At 35.8% G+C, this 21,366-nt stretch overlaps 2 protein-coding genes and 1 long non-coding RNA gene across 3 annotated transcripts; 2 read left to right on the top strand and 1 right to left on the bottom strand.

The window, feature by feature from the left end:
* Window positions 1-8,838: 8,838 nt before the first annotated feature.
* Window positions 8,839-10,673, top strand: LOC110623516 (secoisolariciresinol dehydrogenase). Its single transcript, XM_021768493.2, has 2 exons — window positions 8,839-8,993; window positions 9,768-10,673. The coding sequence occupies exons 1-2, from the start codon at window positions 8,959-8,961 to the stop codon at window positions 10,555-10,557; spliced, it is 825 nt and encodes a 274-aa protein (XP_021624185.1). The 5' UTR covers window positions 8,839-8,958; the 3' UTR covers window positions 10,558-10,673.
* Window positions 10,674-11,534: 861 nt separating this feature from the next.
* On the bottom strand, window positions 11,535-12,826 carry LOC110623158 (secoisolariciresinol dehydrogenase). The gene is made up of 2 exons (XM_021768080.2): window positions 12,622-12,826; window positions 11,535-12,545 (listed from the first exon to the last, which is right to left on the bottom strand). The coding sequence occupies exons 1-2, from the start codon at window positions 12,657-12,659 to the stop codon at window positions 11,747-11,749; spliced, it is 837 nt and encodes a 278-aa protein (XP_021623772.1). The 5' UTR covers window positions 12,660-12,826; the 3' UTR covers window positions 11,535-11,746.
* Window positions 12,690-21,136, top strand: LOC122724504. Its single transcript, XR_006351951.1, has 3 exons — window positions 12,690-12,828; window positions 20,434-20,505; window positions 20,972-21,136. It is a non-coding gene; the product is annotated as an uncharacterized LOC122724504 (long non-coding RNA).
* The last annotated feature ends 230 nt before the right edge of the window (window positions 21,137-21,366 follow it).

Below are 21,366 nucleotides of genomic sequence, written 5' to 3'. Positions count from 1 at the left end.
TACATTACTTACCATTTTCCAGGGCCTCCTCTGGGCTCCTGGTCTTCGAGTCCCATAACCGTGCCTTACTTTGTGCCAGGCCTGTAGACTGGGGCCTGGTCTTTCTTACTCTGTGCCAAGCCTGTAGCATGGGGCCTGGTCTTCCTGTCTTGGACTAACTGGGTCATCCGACATTCACCCACAACAACAATAATTTATGCAATGCGGCATATTCGTGAAAACTAATGCAATCATCCTATTGCATAATTATGATGCATGAAACATGATAAAGCATTTAATTTAAAAGATTAAGTTTTAGTTCCACTCACCTCTGGCTGACTCTGACAACACCGCAGCTGAACTCACTGCTGGGGTCCTCGGTTCCTCGGGTCCGAACCTACACAGGTGGACTCAAATGAGGGACCAAACATACTTGAACATAATTCTAAACTACTCCCCAAAAACCCCCCTAAAACATCCTGAAAATATCACATAGAGATATGCATGGAGTGGCTGAACAGGGCACTTTCGGCGGCAGGTTCGGCGGCCGAAAGTCCCTCCAGAGACGAAAGTCAGGCAGGTTCGGCGGCACCTTCGGCGGCCGAAAGTGCCAGACAGAGACGAAAGTCTCTTTTCGGGAGCACCTTCGGCAGCCGAATGCTGCCTCCACAAGAGGGGTTCGGCGGCCGAAACTCCCTTCGGCTGCCGAACCTGGTTTCTGCCAAACGGGCAGAAACTTGGTTCAAATGAACCTCCTGCCTCCCAAAACCATAAATCATACATATTTTTCAACCAAAGCATGCATACAAGTTCCTAGGGGCCTCAAACATACATATACCCCAACTACAACACTTCAAACATACTCAAGCAAGCCACATTGTTCAAAATATCAACATTAACCCATAACTCAACAAATACCCTAACATGCATTTCTACCCATAGATCTTGCATAAAACTTACTTAAAACACATAAGGAGCTTAAGATCGGCTCTTACCTCTTGAAGATCGAGAGGGAGACGACCTAAACTTGGAGATCCACGCAAATGAGCTCCTGAGTTCCCAAAGCTCCAAAACTTGTTTCAAAAGCTTAAATCTTCCAACACAAGTGAAAACAAGTAAAAATATTGAAAGATTTAGAGGAAGAACATTGAAAATGGGTGAGGGACGGCGGAAAGCTCACCTTGGCTGAAAATGGGGAAAAAGCTCGCCCGTTTTCGGCTAAGGGACCCTTTTATAGTGGCTGGCCAGACCACGTTCGGGGGCCGAATGTGCCTCCGCAACCATGCAAATGTTCGGCGGCCGAACTTGACTTTCGGCGGCCGAACCTTGACTACCCTCACTCATGCTTTCGAGGGCCTAACGTGCCTCCAAAACGCATGCACGTTCGGCGGCCGAACTTGACTTTCGGCGGCCGAACCTGGGTTTTCCTCCAAGGACTTTTCATGCCAAAACTCATTTAATTTCACACTTAAAACCATTAAAACATAAAAACATTTCATAAAAACATGATTCTACCCTTCTAGAGGTCTCCGACATCCGAGATTCCACCGGACGATAGGAATTCCGACACCGGAGTCTAGCCGGGTATTACAGGTGGACTCCAATGAGGGACCAAACATACATAAACATAACTCTAATATACTCCCCAAAAACCCCCTATAACATCATGAAAACATCACATAAAAACATGCAAGAAATGGTTGAACAGGGCACTTTCGGCGGCACCTTCGGCGGCCGAAAGTCCTGGACAGAGACGAAACTCAGGTAGGTTCGGCGGCACCTTCGGCGGCCGAAAGTCCCAGACAGAGACGAAAGTCTCCTTTCGGGGGCAACTTCGGCAGCCGAAAGGCCTGCCTCCCCAGCCATGTTCGGCGGCCGAAAGTACCTTCGGCTGCCGAACCTGGTTTCTGCCAAAGGGCAGAAACTTGGCTCCCTTTGCACATTCCGCCTCCAAACCTTCCAAACATGCATATTTTTCAACCAAAGCATGCATACAAGTTCCTAGGGGCCTCAAACATGCATATACCCCATCTACAACACTTCAATCATACACAATCAAGCTACATTGTTCAAAAAGTCATCAAAAACCCATAGGTTCAACATATATCCTAACATGCAATCTACCCCTTAAAACTTCATAAAACTTGTTTAAATCATACATTGAGCTTAAGATCGGCTCTTACCTCTTGAAGATCGAGGGTTGAGGAGATCTAAACTTGGAGATGGGAGAAGTTCCAACTTTTGGTCTCCAAGCTCCAAAACTCGTTCTAAGCTCAAAGATCTTCAAAACCAAAGTTATAAACTTGTAAAGATCATGGAAAAAGGAAGGAAAAACTCAAGATTGGGGAAGGATGGCGGAATGCTCACCTTGGCCGAAATGAGGAGAAAAAGCTCGCCCATTTTCGGCTAAGGGACCCTTTTATAGGTGGCTGGCCAGGCCACGTTCGGGGGCCGAATGTGCCTCCGCATGCATGCCATGTTCGGCGGCCGAACTTGACTTTCGGCGGCCGAACCTGAACTTCCCTCACTCATGCTTTCGGGGGCCTAACGTGCCTCCAAAACGCATGCATGTTCGGCGGCCGAACTTGACTTTCGGCGGCCGAACCTGGGTTTTCCTCCAAATACTTTTCATGCAAAAACTCATTTAAATTTCATACTTTAAAACCATTAAAAACATGAAAACATTTTTATAAAACATGGTTCTACCCTTCTAGAGGTCTCCGACATCCGAGATTCCACCAAACGATAGGAATTCCGATACCGGAGTCTAGCCGGGTATTACAAACTTGATTAAATTTGTGTTCAAATAATATAAGCAATTACGGACTTAAATTATTCAAACAATTGTTACTCAAGCAATTAAAAGCAATAGGCCTAAATTGATTCTAAAAGCAAAGCAACAATTATAGAAAGATCAAATTGCATAAATATTGAAAATAAATAGAAGTTTAAAAATTGAGATTTAAATCTCCCAATTCATCACAAATCTGAATTTTCCAACTTCAACTAGAAAGGAAAGTGTTTAGCCACTCATGGTGGACAAAATCACAAAAGAAAAAAAGAAAGAAGAGATTGCTGCGTTTCTGGAGAGTTTCTGAAGCTGAGAGATGATCAGAAGATGCTCTGCTGGTTTGGAGGCTCTCCTTTTATAGCTGAAGAATTCCATCCATCTAGGGTTTCAAAATCCCTTTTTGATTTGGTGTTTGACTCCTCTTTTGATGTTGAATTTAATTGCAATTGGAATTTCTTGGATGAGAAGCTCTTTCGTGGCTCTTGGTTTTATGTTGGTAGTGATTGGGTTGGAATTGGACTTCTGAAAATTCGGATTTATGTTTTCTGCCCAATTTCCCGCTCTTCTGTCAGTTTCTGCTGTCAAAGTGATTTGCCCGGTGATCTGAGTGTTTTGGGCAAATCACTGACCCAATCACTTTTCTGTGAGTCAGTCCAGTTTTTTGCTCTCTGTCTTCTGCGAGTGATTTGGCCAGTGTCTTCGAGTGTCTTGGGCAAATCACTTGCCCATATCACTTCTGCCTGTTGCCTCCAGGTTTCTGCTGTCAAAGTGATTTGCCCGGTGATTTGAGTGTTTTGGGCAAATCACTGACCCAATCACTTTTCTGTCAATTTTTTGCACTGTTTCTCCAATTTTCCAATTTCTTCCTTTTCTGTAAAAATAAGATAAAAACCATAAATTAAACTAAAAAAATATGTAAATAAACAATAATAATTATGATAAAAATGTGGCTAAATTATGCTTGATCACTAGATGATCGAGTATCACATTGTACGCAAATGGGATATCTACCATCGCAAACTCTCGCATACAACTCTCGCCTATATTTCTCATCACCCAATACCAAGGGAAGGTTGATGGTATCCAGTACTGCCACGGTCTTATCTTTTAATCCCACTAAAGGATAGAAAATTCTGACAAGGCTGCTTTTATCTAAGCCTAACTTGTTAAAAACATTTAAGGTGAGGAGATTAACAAAACTACCAATATCTACAAGTACCTGTCTTACCTCGTATTGGTTCAAGAGGATCTTAACGACCAGCAAATCATTTTAAAAGAATTCGACCACTTTGTCTATAGGATCGAACCTTACCTCTTGTTTGGTCTGTGGTTCCTGATGGACAAATATGACATCCTCTGCTACACGCTTATTTTTCCCTTTGCCCTTATCAGGCCCTCCCGTAATGACATGTACGATTCCGATTATATTCCTTTTCTAAAAGAAAAAAGAACAAGAAATCGATTTTAATCCAAATGATCAGATAGAGTTTAATGGATTCCTGGCAATGGAACTAAATGATGTTACAAATATTAGATTGACGACGTGACCAGAATGAAACTTAGTTATGACTAGATAGAAACTGAGTTATGACTGGATAGAATCTACAAAGAAGAGAACGTGAAGTCCGATACTCAAGTTAGTATACTGAAAAATAGAGAGAATGTAATGAATTACTTAGAATTTGAGTAGTATTAGAAAATAACATACTTTTACTTCCGAGATCCTTCTCTTTTTATACCATAAGAAGGTAGTGATAAATATAGAATTTTCTAATAATTCGACGATAATGTGTCCGACTGCTTGATAAGGGATATCGTCAACTAATAAGTTGACAATCCCGTAATTATATGTGTAATGGATATACGCTAGATTACGCCTGTTAACAGTAATTTTATACTAAGTCTCGTCTATTCGAGAGAAGGGCGAGTTTTGATGATGCGTCTGGTATTATGGTATCTGGATATTTCTTTTCTTGGGATAAACTGCATTTCTTATTCACCTGATTCTTACCGCGTAGACCTATTTCGTCAACACAGCTCATGATTTATTTTGAACGATTGTGATGCACCATCAATTAATAATAATTAAATTTAAAATTTCAATTAAATATTACATAATTTTTGAAAAATAATTAAACAACAATTTGCAATTAGAATTTAATTTGTAAAATAGTGGATAATTTTATCACTTTGATTTTAATTCTTAAAATGTATGATAATTATAGCTTTTAAATTATTTTTAGATTTATTTAAAAAACCTCAAAAGATAAATAAAAAAATATAATAAAAAATATTTTTCATATAAAATATTTTCTAATGAAATAACTTATTTTGTATTATTTAATTTAAATTTAATTTTTTAAAATAATTTATTTTTTAAATAAAAAATATTTTTGTGATTAAATTTTTTAAATAGATCAAACACTAAAAAATGTGAAAAAATATTTTTTTCGTAAAACAGAGATTATTACTTTTCTCGACGATCCTTGTGTAATATTTGGATCGGTTGGGACTTGGGCCTTAAGCCTTACTTATTGTTATAAAATTGTAAATTTAATTTTTATTATTTTTTAAGCTTTTTATTAGAAAATTAATTTTTATTATTTTTATAATTAAAAAATATATTTTTTCATTGCATCATTCCTTTTTAATTTTAAACAAAATGAAAATTTAATTTTTAACATTTAAATTATTATAATGTCATTAATAATAGATATTTTAAAAGTAAATAGTATAACATTTATTCTTTTATAATTAAATTTTTTTAAAACATTAATAATATAGAAATTTATTAGATATTTATAAGTAATATTATATTTACATTTAAATTAATGTTTTTAATTTTTTGAAAAATATCTTAAATAAAAGGAATATATATTGAAAAGAAGCGAATATAAAAGTTACGAATTTATTATTTATTTTTTAAATTTTGTTTTCAATTATAAAAAAAAATTGATTAAATAGAATTTAAGTATTTAAATAACATTTTTAACCAATTTAAATTTAAATAGAAATTTATTTAATCAATCAAATTTAATATTTTAAACAATAATAAATATCTATATTATTTTCTAATTAATCAAGTAATAGGATAAATTATAGTTACAAACTTAATAAAAGTGACAGCTAATTTAAGAAGTTTATAAGGTTAAAGACTGGCGATTAATGAGCTCTAGTGTATTGCATGGGATGAAATTCAAACCAATTAAAATTTGATTTCAGTTAGAATAAATTCGAAGTAATCAGAGTAAATTAATTATCAACCTCAATATAAAAATAAAACTCGTAATAATAAAAAATATATTAAAAAATATTAAAAAAATTAAATAATCAATCTGATAATAATAAAATTATCGTATTTATAAATAGATTATCTGTATAAGGATGACAGACGAATAAAAATATAAATTAATGAAAATATATTTAAAATAAAAAAAATAAAGATTAAATTTATTAAAACAGACTAATTAATTAATAACAAACTTTTAATAAAAGTTGGTTGAAATTCAATTGAAAACTCTAAGTAGCTACTGAATATTATTGAATGAATGTGCTCAAACCGTAATGCAATAGTTTTTCAAATTTGAGTTTTAAAAAATATTGGGTTTTTAAAAAATTTAAATTTTTAAATATTAACAAAAAATTGCAATAATTGAAGAGGTTAGAAGAAAACAAAATAGGAATCTCTCAATTTTTCGTAGGGTGGTGGCCGTTTGGACGCTTCGAAAAGCCTAGTTTTTATATTAAATTTATACGCATAGGAACAGCTGTCACAGCCGCCAACTTAATATTCTGTTTTTATTTATTTGTGAAATTTTTTATTTTTTATGATTTCATTCAGATCTATCTCGTGAATTTTAATTTGAGAAATTTATTATTTAATTTTTAAATATTATTATTATTAATAGATTAATTTTTATATTTTTTATAAATTTATTAAATATTTTTTTAATGCAATAGTTTTATTATTATTTTTTATTAAAAATTAATAGGATATATATTATACCAATTTAATGTGCATGCTTTCTTATAAAATTAGAGATAATCGAATTGAATTATGAATATTTTTTAAATATTAATAACTTCTATATTTAAAAAAAAAATTATGAAAGATTTAGCAAAAACATATAGGTGAAATGATGAAATAGATTTCGAACAGAGTCAATTTTTATTAGGTAGATCTCTCGTAAAGACGACTTCTTACGAAGCAGATTCGCGTGACTCGAACAAAGCAGATGTCGTCAGACCCCTTGTAAAATTGATTTTTCATAAGGCCGACCTATTATACGATTGATCTCGAACGGATTGATATATAAGACTGCAAAAATGATTTATAAAGTATCACCGAAATTTCGAACATAATTGAAGGATACCAATTTAAAAATGAATAATTTCAAAAAAATTTAAATTTTCAGCCTGGTCGAACCATTGGAAAATTAATCTTACCACCAATAGTTTATGGATGAAGGCTTTGAAAGGCAAATGTCTGTATGGGCCCAAGGTTACATGCTTCCTTCTGATGTTGATCCCTTCATCCAGAGTCTGGTTCTTAGCCTACATCTGATGTTAACCCCTTTGCTCTTATCCTACAGTTCTACAGTAATATGTGCACTCTTGGAGTCCTCGGATGCCAAAATCTTTAAACTAGCCAATCAGTTGCTTCAGCCTTTAATCTAATAGAAAGTGACCGGAAAAAGAAAGGTGTGTTTTTTGTGATAATTGTTTTTTTTAAAATAAAAATTAAAAAAATAAAATATGAGATCTCTCATGTTTATTTAAATATATTTATTATTAAATTAGAACTGTACATATTAAATTTATTATTATATAAATATTAAATTTAAATTTAATTTTTTTCTTAAATTTAAATTACTTTAATTGATTGATGTTTGTAAAATAATTATAAATAAATTATTTTTTAAGAGAAATTTTTAAATTTGATAGAATTAAATTTTAGAAATTAAAATATTAAATTTTAAAAAGAATATTTTAATTATTTATCTTTATCACTGATGATAATGGAGACATAATAAAATTTAAGAATTAAAATATTAAATTTTAAAAATAAGATGGTGCATTAATTAGAAAAAATAACTTTTTCTAAATTTTTTATACTATGTAATTTTTTCTTAAAATTAATATTATAATTACCTAATATATTTTAGAAAATAACGACGGGCCAACCATTAAAAATTATATAACTTGTACGCCTTGCCAGATTTGGCTTGACAGATAACTACACATAATTCACTTAGTACCCTCCTTTCGATTTCCCGTTCCCAACGTTTACCATATTTATTTATATATTCTTTCATTTTATAATCTTTATTCATCTATTTTTTATTAATTATTTTAAAATTATTATCTATTTATTTTTTATATTATAATAATATATAAATTAATTATTATAATTTTATTTAATTTTATAAATTTTTAAAAATTTTTAATATTTAATAAAATTTAATATTTTAAAATATTATAATTAAAAAATTAATAAAAAATTATATTTTTATATAAAAAAATAAAATGAATTAAAATAACTATTTATTACAACCGACAATGTATAGAGTACTATTTATTACAACCGACAATGTATAGAGTATTTTTGAGTACTCAATTCCAATTGAATCCTAAGAGAATAAATTATTAAATCCTAATATTATGAATTTATATAATTATAATAAATTTAAAATGAATTTAAATTTAGAAAAATTAATATTCTGAATTCAAATTTTATAAATAGAATACTCAATATTTAAATTCATTTATATAAATAATTAATTTAATATAAAAAATATATTTTATAATAATATTTATAAATTTTTTATATATTTTTATTTAAAAATTAAAATTTAAATATTTTTTAAAAATATTAAAATTTTAAATGAAAATTTTTAATAAAAATATTTTTTATATAAATTATTAATTAAAAATATATAAAATTAAACGAATTCAAATAATTCATATAATTTAAATTAATTTTTAAAGAGAAATACAAATACTGCTGATATTTGCTTTCAAAAAAAAAACAAAAAAATACTGCTGATATAAACCCAATAAGAATAGTTTAATTTTCGCCAATACCTGCCCATTTATCAGTTTATATCTCCCATTAGAACTGACCTCCTTATTTTCTATTCTTCACAAAAGGCCCTTTCACCGAGTAGCGTGGGAGAGAGAATTCAGAAATGGCGTCTTCATTTATCTCTGCAGTTGCAAGAAGGTATGAGTCAATTTTAAACTTCATCATCTCATGTTTCTTTTTCTTCTCCTCTTGTTTTTGCTTTTATTTACATCGTTGATGGTGATTGTGGCGGCTTTACCTGCATGTCCGTCCACCGCCGGAGGTGATGATTGTTTTCTGATGAATCGATTGTTTGCGAGTTTATTATTGAGTCGATGATCTTTTGTGTTCTTTCAATCTGTTACTTGATTACTAGGTTTAGTTATTAGATCATTGCTTTTACTATTGCTTTCTAGTTACTCTGTTTCTTTAAACAAGGGATCGGAGAATTCTGGGAAAAAGAAAGGGAAAGAAAAATGAAGGATAAGTTTTTTTTAGGGCAAATTACATAAAACCTCCTGATCTTTAAACTAAGTAACATTAAAGTCCACTGTCACTGTTTTTTTGCTAAAGTCTACTGTCACCTTTAAGGATCCGTTTTCCGGTTGTTACTGCTAATATGTTATATAAAGACAATTAATTTTTTTTTTCTTTCAAATATATATAAAATTTTAATTATTTTACACTCCACCGACGCCTTTGAAATTTAATTTAATTAAATGTTCGTACCGTTAAATTAAATTAATCACTCTTATTTGTTGCATTATTGTAATTTCAATGGCAACCAAGTTATTGGATGATATTGTTTTCTTTTTTGGTTGCATTTCAAATGTCTATAAAACGAAAATTAACTTTTGAAATTATATTAAATATATAATAATTGAATTAATACCACTAACTCATATATTTGTACATTTTGGTTCGTTGATGCAGGCTTGAGGGAAAAGTAGCCCTAATCACAGGCGGCGCAAGCGGAATTGGTGAATGCACGGCCAAAGTCTTCGCCCACCACGGAGCCAAAGTTGTTATTGCAGATATCCAAGACGAATTAGGCCATTCGGTGGCTGAAGCCTTAGGCCCATCAAACTCCACCTACGTCCACTGCGATGTCACAGATGAGACCCACATTAAAAATGCAGTAGACAAAGCAGTTGCTACCTATGGCAAACTTGACATAATGTTCAACAATGCAGGGATTGCGGACGAAAACAAACCACGTATAATCGACAACGAAAAGGCCGACTTCGAACGTGTTCTTAGCATTAACGTGACCGGAGTTTTCCTTGGTATCAAACACGCTGCCCGTGTAATGATTCCGGCACGTAGAGGCAGCATTATTTCCACTGCTAGTGTGAGTTCAAGAGTAGGTGCTGCAGCCTCACATGCATATTGTTGCTCAAAGCATGCTGTTTTAGGACTTACAAGAAATGCAGCAGTTGAGCTTGGGCAATTTGGGATCAGAGTGAATTGCTTGTCCCCTTATGCGCTTTCTACCCCTTTGGCCAAAAAATTTGTGGGGCTTGATGATGAGGGACTGGAGAATTTGATGAATTCACTTGGGAACTTGAAGGGTGTGACACTTAAGGCAGAGGATGTTGCCAATGCTGCACTATATCTTGCTAGTGATGAGGGTAGATATATTAGTGGGCATAATCTTTTTATTGATGGGGGATTTACTATTTATAACCCATCATTCCAAATGTTCCAATACCCAGATTCTTAACTTGCTTACCATATTACATTCTTGTTGTTGAAGAGAGGTACAACACTTCTAAGTTTCTTGCCCACTGACTGGCTTTCAAATTCTCATTGGTGGAAGTAACACATTACTTATTTTGAGATTGTGAATTCGGCTATATATGTTTTCAATTTATCAATGATCTAGCTTTTGGATCGGTCTTTGGCATTAACGTGAAAGGCAGCTATATGCAGGATATCGAGGAGTAGTGACTCGAATTACGATCTACTAGGTCAGTGATGTACCTTTAATTATTGGATTAAGACTAAGCACGACTACATACTTGCTGCTTGTGAAACTGGTTCTCTTCCAATTCTCTATCTTGGATTTCTTGTAGGTGCAAATATCAACAGAGCATTAACATTATTAAACACAGAAGCCTTGAAACAAGGGTGAGCAAGCTGGACATAGAAGAGTGAATCTAATAAAGGCTATACAAAAGCATATTAGGAATTAGCAATAGGCTACAAAGCAAAGTTATGGATGTGGAAATTGAAAATAGGATCATGAGATTTTCCTCTCAAATTTCACACGCAATAAGAAAAATAAAAAGTTAGGATTTTACTTGGGTGTTTATACCAAAATCACATTGATCCATTCATATGAGTAATCAGTCAATATGTTATGATCTTTGATCTGCCAATTGCATTATTAAAAAAGAAAAAATTATCAAATAAAATCTAATTATGTTTGATATTAGATATTAATTATTTTTATTGCAGGCGGTTTCTATTTTTTATTAATATTTATTTAATTTGTGTATTTATATAAAAATTAAACTTCATATATAAATTATCTTAATTCCTCTGCCTTTTATTTTTCTTTTTATTTATATAAATCAGCATTTAGCTAGATAACCTAGCAATGATGAAGCTTTTTTTTTTTTTTTTGTTAAATCGAGGGCAAATAAAAAAAAATGACATGTGGAACCACTAATTGGCAGACGAGTGTATGTCACTGACTTAAAAAATAAGCAGAAAGCTGTTGACAATTAGCTGCATTGGTGTTTCAATAATTGTGAATTGACAATAATTAATACTTTATAGTTGCCATATAACTTTCATATTACAAGCTGAAAGCTACAGGACAAACACTAAAGTTTCACTTATTGAGATGCTTTGGTCCTGTCACAAGAAGAAGAGGAAGAAGAACACAGAGGTTCAAGACAATCTTCTTAAGAGAAGAGGCTTTTCATTGCCGATGAAAAAGTTGGATTAGTGAGACTGTAACCTCCATCAACAGCCAAATTGATTCCACTGATATACTTAGACTCATCACTTGCAAGATACAAAGCTGCCTCTGCAATATCATCAGCTTCCAACACCACCTCTTTCAAGTTAGCCACTGATGAAATAATTTCCTCAATTTCCTTCTTCTCCCTATTCCCAAAAGCATCTCTCACCATTTGAGTTGCAACCCCAAATGGCGAAATACTGTTAACTCTAATCCCATACTTCCCCAGCTCCACACATAAGTTCTTGGCGAGCCCCACCACTGCATATTTTGATGCTATGTATGGATATGGAGAACCCATGCAACACACTGAAACTAAACTTGATGTGAACAGTATGCAGCCTTTCTTGGCTGGGATCATTACTCTAGCAGCATGTTTGGCTCCCAAGAAAGCACCAAAAGCATTCACATCAAGCACTTTCTTGAATTCTTCATTCTCAGTAGATAGGATTCTTGTTTCTGGTTTGCCTGAAATTCCTGCATTGCTGAACATTATGTCGAGCTTTCCATACCTGGAGACTGCAGTATCCACAGCGTTTTGAACATCAGAATCACAAGTGACATCGCAGTAGATGTAAGAGAGAGTTTCTTGGGAGTCGAATTCTTGGCAGAGTGAGTGGCCAAGATCATCTTGAACGTCTGCGATGAGTACCTTGGCTCCATGTTTGATAAATAGCCTAGCTGTGCTCTCGCCTATGCCACTGGCTCCACCAGTAATTAGTGCTACTTTGCCCTCTAGCCTGCAAAAGGGTATTTGAATTTTTTTTTCATTGTTGTAGAAATTGAAAGAGTTTAGAAGCCAGCTTGTCATTTTACCTTCTGGTGGCCGAAGCTGTTGAAAGAGCTGAACTCATGTTTCCCCAAGAACTGATTGAAGAAAATCACCAGAAACAAGTGAGAAAAGCTTTCCTATGGTGTTTGTGAATAATCTTCCTTCACTACTGCATCATCTTTATAATCTCTAAAATAGTCTGACTGATTCCTTGATGTTCAGAAGAGAATTCATGTCTGCAGAAAACGACAGTAAGTAAAATAAAGTTTTCTTTGTTTCTTAGTCAATCAGTAAGGATAGGTGCAAGTATTCAATACAAGATAATTGTTTATTAGTTGATTATTTTCCTCAATCTCATTTTCTCTCATTCTTTTATTTTCTCATTTCCTTCTTTGGTTTTAAATTTTCTTCCCTACTCTTTTTTTTTTCAATTAATTCCCCTCCTTTTATAATAATTAATTAATATTTATTAAAAAAAACAAATACTGTATTTTCACTAATTTTTATATCAAAATCTATAATTTAAATTACATTAAAATAATATATATAATATTTTTTTAATAAATAACGGTAATTTTTTAATATCATAAAAAATACATATAGTAATAATTAAAATATAATTATTAATTTAAAAATATAAAAAATATATTGTAATTTTACTTATTTTTATTTTATTTTTTTAAAAGCCACTTATTTTTATTTTGAATATATAATTTAATTTATATTAAATTAATATTTTATAATATAATTTTTATATTAATATTTTTAATAGATATAAAAAAAATTATTATTTTTTTATTAATAGCGTGATAGCACTGTTGAAACAAATTATTATTTTTTTATTAATAGCTTGATACTACGGCTGATACAAATTCAACCATCCAATCTGAAAGTGAAAAAGAATCTGAAATTTTTTTCCTCTCCCCAAAATTCGAAATAACTTTCTCCACCGACCATGGTTTGACAAATCTCTCTTTTAGACAATTTAGAAGAAAAAAAAAGCTAGTGGACCCAAAAACATTTGCCTCGCCCCTTTCACAACAAAAACAAAACATTAAAGCCACACAATCATATCTTACCAAATTTCCTCAACTGTCATCAGAAAAATTATTCAGGGAGGGATAGAGATGAAAACTGCCTTCTTTGTGGGCAAGTGGGGCAAAATAAAAAATGCAAAATTACTTTTTCGTATCTGTCATATATATATATATTATTTATTTATTTATTTATTTTTAAAATTATATCTTGTGACTTTACACTTCCTCTACATATCTACATCACACCTCTTACTTGTATGTAATCTTTCATTGCATATTGTGTTTGATCGCCAAATATTCTTAAAAAGTTGAGACATATATATCTATTATAAATATTAATCGTCGTAAGAGATTAGATTGAAAATATATTTTAGTAAATTTGGTTTGTCTCTCTTCTTTTATTTTTTTTTATTTTTTTCTCTATCGATGTGTAACCGTTGTCCTGCGTTCATATAATCCTATCATAGTCATATTAGCCGTACATATAGATATACTGCATTCTTTCCTATCGTCAGACGGCCATTTAATTTCATTCGGTACTACTTGGACACGATTCTGAATATCACGGAGTTTGTTGCCCCATGAGGCTAACAGATATCTGAAGCCAGGTCCCCCACATGTAGGTCCGTGCCTTGGCCGACTTGCCAGGACAAGTCCATGACTTGTACAAGTAGTAGGCCCATGTATTGGACCCTAATAAAACAAAGGCCCAGTCTTTCTAGCTCGGGCTTAGCCACGGCTTGAGCGTCCAGGGCCCGATCGTTATCAACTGCCCCTTTACCTGCTTATTAATTATTTCATAATTTATTTTTTTATTCTTTTTTTTCTTCTATCGATGTGTAACCGCTGTTCTGCGTTCATATAATCCTATCATAGTCATATTGACCGTACATATAGATATACTGCATCCTTTCCTATCGTCAGACGGCCATTTAATTCCATCCGGTACTATTTGGACACGATTCTGAGTATCACGGAGTTTGTTGCCCCATGGGGCTAACAGATATCTGAGGCTAGGTCCCCCACATGTAGGTCCGTGCCTTGGCCGACTCGTCAGGACAAGTCCAGGACTTGTACAAGGAGTAGGCCCATGTATTGGACCCTAATAAAACTAAGGCCCAGCCTTTCTAGTCCGGGCTTAGCCACAGCTTGAGCGTCCAGGGCCCGGTCGTTATCAAATGCCCATTTACCTGCTTATTAATTATCTCATGATTTATGAGCGGGTAAATTTTGAGATTTCAATTATTATCGCACGACTCTAGAAGAATTCTGTCAAAATGTCTCTTCTTTACCTTTATCTATTTCAAACTTATGCTCTTGCTTTCACTCGTTACTCTGCCTCTTGCGCTGCTTCTGCTATCTTGCTCTTTTTTTTCTCTATAATCCATGATTTTTTAATTCGAGGTACGTCTTACTCCTCTCATGGCTTCTATTAGAATTCCCAATGTAGTGAGTCTGGTGTCCTCTGTTACTCCTTCCTTCTTCTGACACTATTTTTTCCGTGACTATTCTAACACCATTATTTTTAAAATTGGAGCTCCTTTGCCCAATGAATGAATTGTTCTCCCTTACCCACTGCCGACGAACCTGATAGACACTCAGCAGGGGGTAACTTGGTTTTTTTCGTCAAACAGCGTGACTTTAGGCTGACCTTTCCTTTTACCCTTTTCTTTATCGAGGTTTTCCGTCATTTTAGGGTGATTCCACGAATGTTGTCCCCTAACTCTATTCTATTCATGTGCTATTTTGAGTCCATCTGTCTGTGTTAGAGTTTTGTCCTTTCTATCGAGTTGTTTGTACTTTCTTCCACCTAGTTAGGTCTACCCATGGATTTTGCTATTTTTGTCCTCGGGCTAGGTTATTTATATTCACAAGGTACAAGGACTTGATTAAAGGTTGGGTAGATAATTTTGTGGTTGTCGAGCTAAAGGAAAGGAAAGCTCAAGGGTTAACTGGGATATCAACCTCTCTTGGAGAGAAATTCCTTAGGACTGTAATAACTTCCTAGGTTAAGTCTAGTAGACCGAATTTGCTTTCTCCAACTGACCTATGTAAAGAATAAATATGACGCCGAGAAGTGCATATTTATGTCTAACCTGCAGGACTGTCGGAAAGCTGGTATTTTTTTTAGTTTTCTTTCTTTTTATATTTTTCTTTTGTTGTTTCGAGCTCTGACTGGACTGATATTTCCTTTTCAGCTTCTGCCATGCCAATAGGTTCCATCAAGCTTTTCAAGGACTTCACTCTATACTAGGAGAGCGAAGGAGACTCTGGCCGCCTTTGAGGCCAACAAGTCTATAGCTGATGTGACCAAAGATGTTTTTCATGCCACAGATCTCGCATCTTCAGCTTGTCATTCTGCTCCTACCCCTGCACCTTCTCTGGCTTTAGTGCCCGTGTCAGAGGCTCTCGTTCAACGACTTCTAAGACGTCGGTCTCTCCTAAAGCGCCGGCTTCTTCCAAGGCTCCTTCCGCTCCAAAGGAAGTTCCTAAAGAGCCTATCGCGATTAGCGAGTTGATTGAGAGTAGCTAGAAAGAGGGCATCAGAACTGCTCCCTTGGATGTCCCACCCATTCAAGCTGTGAGTGCTATCACAATCAAAGGCAGGGCTGCTAAATGTGCCCAGACTTCAGAACCTATAGAGGCAGCCCTTTCCCTTCCCATTGATGAGGGGAAAATGGTGGTAATGTACTTGTTGTCTAACCTAGACAATGAGTTGTTAAATGTGATTGAGGTGACCATAGAGTCAAAGCCAGCTCTCGTGGCTGAGATGCTGAGTAGTAAGATGTTTGAGGGGTCCTGGATGCTTTTGACCCTTGTTTTATGGCGCTCATTAGTCATCTGACTTGGGCCACTAAGCAGCAGGTGGCTTTTAGCTCGCGTTCCCTAGAGGATCTCGGGGACAGTTTAAGAGAGATGTTCCTCATGGTAAGTTGTTTGACTTTTTTCAAAGCGTTTTTGAGTTTCTAGCTTTTCAAACTTTACTTTTTCTTTTGTATGATAGTCCTTTGGCATATTCATGGAGATCAATGCTCGAAATTGGTCTCTCCAGAGCTTGATGGACGAGCGCATTGCTGAGGCATGTCGGGACGAGAATCTGGTTGCCACTAATGAGGCTCGTGGGCACATTATTGAGTTCCGGAGGCAAATCAAAGACCTGACCAAGTAGTTGGGGGAGATAGGGAGGAGGTTTCCAAAGCTTCCCAACAGGCTTCTGCGGTGGAGTCTTAGCGAGATGAAGCCCTCATGCAGTTATCTGCTTTGGAGGAGATTCATCGTCAACGCGATGAGGCTTGGGCATAGCGCGATGAGGCCTTGACTTGTGCTACTGTCCTCTAGCATGAGCTTAACAAACACATCAAGGACTTGAAGGGCATGACCTCAGCAGCGGAGGAGTCTTGACTTCAGTAGCGGGAACTCTGCCAAGAGGTTTCTGCCATAAAGGAGAGGTGTGCCTCCTTATTAAGGGATGTTCGGGCTGTAGAGGACAGAGTTCAGTGGGCCTGTGAAGTGCGGCTGCAGGAGTTCAAGGACTCTCAGAGCTAAAGGAGAAAATTCAATAGGCTTGCGAAGCACGGTTGGAGGAGTATAAGGGCTTGGCAGAGTTAAAGGAAAGAATATATAAGGAGGCTTTTTGCATGTTCGCTTTAGGCTTTAACCAGGGCCTCAAAGCTGCTTGTGATGCCCCCTCCACTCCATTGGCTGACCTATGAGCCCTCGAACTCGATTTCGACTGTGAGGAGGTTTGCTACAGAGAGGACAATAATCCCCTGCTCAAGAATCCCCCTTCCTTGCCCCTTGGACTGCAGGAGGGCAATCTTGTAAATGACCTAGTTAGTTTTGCTCTCCCTTCCCTTGCTGCTTTTGTAACCCATTCGAATGGTGTAGGGAAAGAGTGATTAATAAAAATTCTGAACCTTTTTGTTATTTTCCAGTTGCTTGCTTTTATTTTTCCGTCTATTTAGATTTTGTTTGTATTTCCATACTTAAATTATTTTTTCATATATTGTTTGTGAGCAATGCCGAGCTAGCCACTCGTTTGATGTTTTGCCAGTAAAAACATATAACTTATTGCGTTTTGGATTCTGTTTATTGAACGCGTTAGATTTTATGCCTTCTACTCCTCTAGTGCCTTTAGATGGTCGGGTTGTGAGCTCTTTCTTTGAGCTAATTTAGTGCTAGAGGTTAGTTTTTGAGGTTGGCATTTCCTAAGATTGCCTTTAGTTTTCATGCAGCTCTGTCTTGGTTTATATTGTTCCAAAGTTGTATTTTTTCCTTATTTGCAATTTGATATTCACAGGATCGAGGTCCATTTCAGGAGTCAGTTCCTGGCCTTAGTTTTATTTTGGTTTTGCCTTGAGAGTGCCAAGGTCTTATTGTGAGGTCAACACCATGCGTTTATTTCTTTTGGCTTATGTTTTTGCTAATATGGGCCTTGGTGCCGAGGTCATTTTGTGAGGTCGGCACCCTGCCTTTATTTCTTTTGGCCTATATTTTTGCTAGTATGGGCCTTGGTGCCGAGGTCATTTTATGAGGTCGACACCCTGGGTTTTTTTTCTTTTGGCTTATATTTTTGCTAGTATGGGCCTTTAGCATGGTCTTTAACTCCTCAATCAATTTTGTGGTGCCGGCGATTTGTTTTCGAGACTAGTCATCCACCTCATTGAGGTCTTTATTTTCTCAATTGGTTTTGTGGTGCTAGCAGTCTGTTTTCGAGACCAGTCACCCACCTCATTGAGGTCTTCATTTCCTCAATCGATTTTGTAGTGTCGACAATCTATTTCCAAGATTGATCACCCACCTCATTGAGGTCTTCATTTTCTCAATTGGTTTTGTGGTGTTGGCAGCCTATTTTCGAGACCAATCACTTACCTCATTAAGGTCTTCATCTCTTCAATCAATTTTATGGTGCCGACGATATTATTTCTAAGACCGGTCACCTACCTCATTGAGCTCTTCATCTCCTCAACTAGTTTTATGGTGCTGGCCAACTTTGTGGTGCTGGCTAGCTTATTTTCAAGACCCGTCACCTACCTCATTGAGGTATTCATCTCCTCAATCAGTTTTGTGGTGTGGACAGTCTTATTTTCGAGACCAGTCACTTATCTTATTGAGGTCTTCATCTCCTCAACCGATTTTGTAGTACCGGCGGTCTTATTTTTGAGATTGGTCACTTACCTCATTGAGGTCTTCATCGCTTTTCAAGAGTATTTTGAGAATAGAAAAGAAGTTTTTTATTCATATCCTCACTATAATAGTTACATTGTAAATCTTATGGAAACTACCTCTTCAAATACTGGATGTTGCAGGCGTGAGGTTCTGGATTCTCCTGCAAATCTTCGATTCTATATACTCCCGATCTGATGACTTTGGCGACTCTAAACGGTCCTTCCTAGGTTGGTGTTAGCTTTCCTACATCAACCACTTTTCCTGTGGCTTCTAGTATCCTCAGGGCTAAGTCCCTAACCTTCAAGTTTCTCTCCCAGACTTTCTGGTTGTAGTACCAAGCTGCTTTTTTGCTGATAAGCAGTTGTTCACACTTGTGCTTCATCCCTGATTTTCTTTAGGGTATCCAAGTTGCTCTTCAATTTCTCACCACTGATGTTTTCATCATTGAATTGAACCTAGTGAGTGGGGATCTGCAGCTCTGTAATACCCAGCTAGACCCCGGCATCGGAATTCCTACCTTTCGGCGGAATCTCCATTGGAATCTGGAATTTCTCGGATGTCGGAGCCTTCTAGAAGGGTAAAATAAAGGTTTTCTAAAATGTTTTGATATGTTTTATGGTTTTAATGAAGAAAGAAAATTGAGTTTTGAAAGAAAATATTTTGGAGGAGAAACCCAGATTCGGCCGCCGAACATGGTGGAGTTACGGAGGCACTTTTGGCCTCCAAAGGTGGTCTGGCCAGCCACCTATAAAAGGTTCCCTATCCGAAAATGGGTGAGTTTTCTCGCTCTATTTCCGGACAAGGTGAGTCTCCGCCACCCCCTTGATGATCTCGTGTTTTCTCCTCAAATCCTTCAAGATTTTTATGAGTTTTTACCATGTTTTGAAGATTTTAAGCTAAGATCAAAGTTTTGAAGCTTGGAGACCCCCGGAGCTCGTTCCTCCATATCTCTAAGTTTGGGATCGCATCTCCTCTCGATCTTTAAGAGATAAGTGTCGATCCTCATCTTCTCTTATGTTTTTAAGTAAGTTTTATGAAGGGTTAAGGGGTTTTGATGCATTTTTAGGCTAGTTGTAAAATGTTAGGGTTTATGTTAGTTAAATGGTAAATGTATGTTTATGTGATGCTATGTTGATGTTTGTTGGGGTTTAGGCTAGTTTTATGCCCCTATATGCTTGAATAAGTGTTTATGCATGTTTTAGACTAGTTGAATGCATGTTGGGAAGTTGGGATGGCTGAATGTGGGATGGCAGAATCGGGTTCTGCCACCCAGGAGGATCCAGGTTCGGCCGCCGAAGCAAGGTTCAGCCGCCGAACCTACCAGGGGAGGCAATTTTGGCCGCCTAAACTCGCCCCCGAAAGTTTGTACTTTCAGCTCTGGAGGGGAGTTTCGGCCGCCGAACCTGCCCCCGAAGGTTGTGAATTTCGGCTCTGGAAGGACCTTCGGCCACTGAACCCTGCCCCCGAAAGTACTTGACTTTCGGCTCTGTGGGGACCTTTGGTCGCCGAACCTGCCGCCGAAAGTCCCCTGCCCAGTCTTCCTTTGCCTGTTTTTCCATGCATGTTTATGATGTTTTAGGGGGTTTTTTGGGGAGATATTAGAGTCATGTTAGAGTATGTTTGGTCCCTCATTTGAGTCCACCTGTGTAGGATCAAACCTGAGGAACCGAGGTGACCAACAGTGAGATAGCTGCTTCAGAGTTAGTTCAGAGTCAGCCAGAGGTGAGTAGAACTAAACTAATCTTTTATTTCAAGAAATCAAATGTTTTAAGCATGTTCATGCATCATGTATATAAAATAGGTTGGATGCATTAGATTTCACGAATATGCCGCATTGTATAATTGGTTGTTGATGTGGATGGATAATAGGACGACCCATTAGCCCTCTAGATATTATGTTATGTAATGAAAGACCAGGGCTGCCATTCTACGCCCCTGGCACAGAGTACAGGAAAGACCAGGTGTGGCCTGCACTACGCCCCTGGCACAGAGCTTATGTTATGTAATAGAAGTCCTGAGGAGCTCCATCTAGGGCCGGACACAGAGTAGAGGGATTTTTGGGTCAGTCCATCCGTGATGTAAATTGTTTGTGTTGTGATGCATTCCATGAAAGCATATGTTTATTAAATTGTTTTTACTATTCTGCTCACTAGGCTTTTGTAGCTCACCCCTTTCCCCTAACCCCCAGGTTTGCAGGAGCTCAGGTAGCTATGGGAAAGTCAGCAAGGTTATGGTATAGTCTATGTAATAGATTAGTAGTGGACTTGTAATGTAATATAAGGTATTGTTCAGTAATGTAATGAGGATTAGTATTGTGCTTGGCCCTAATGTATGGTTAATCCCTTTTGGTACATGATCTTTATGAAATGTTTTAATGATGATATATGTTGAATCAGGCTTGACATATGAGATGTTGACCCAACTGGAGCATTTGATGAGGGCTCCAGTAAGGGGTTTTATGTATACAGTTTTAGTGCATGCACAGGTCAAGCTTGGTATATGAAAAGTTTAAAGTTTTTATGAAAATGTATGATTATGTATGAGATTTTATCAGGTGTACATGATGTATAGTAGGCTTGCTAC

The sequence above is a fragment of the Manihot esculenta genome, chromosome 9 (assembly GCF_001659605.2).
Source record: "Manihot esculenta cultivar AM560-2 chromosome 9, M.esculenta_v8, whole genome shotgun sequence".
NCBI classification, from domain to species: Eukaryota; Viridiplantae; Streptophyta; class Magnoliopsida; order Malpighiales; family Euphorbiaceae; genus Manihot; species Manihot esculenta.
This window is presented reverse-complemented; position numbering and strand designations above follow the sequence as displayed.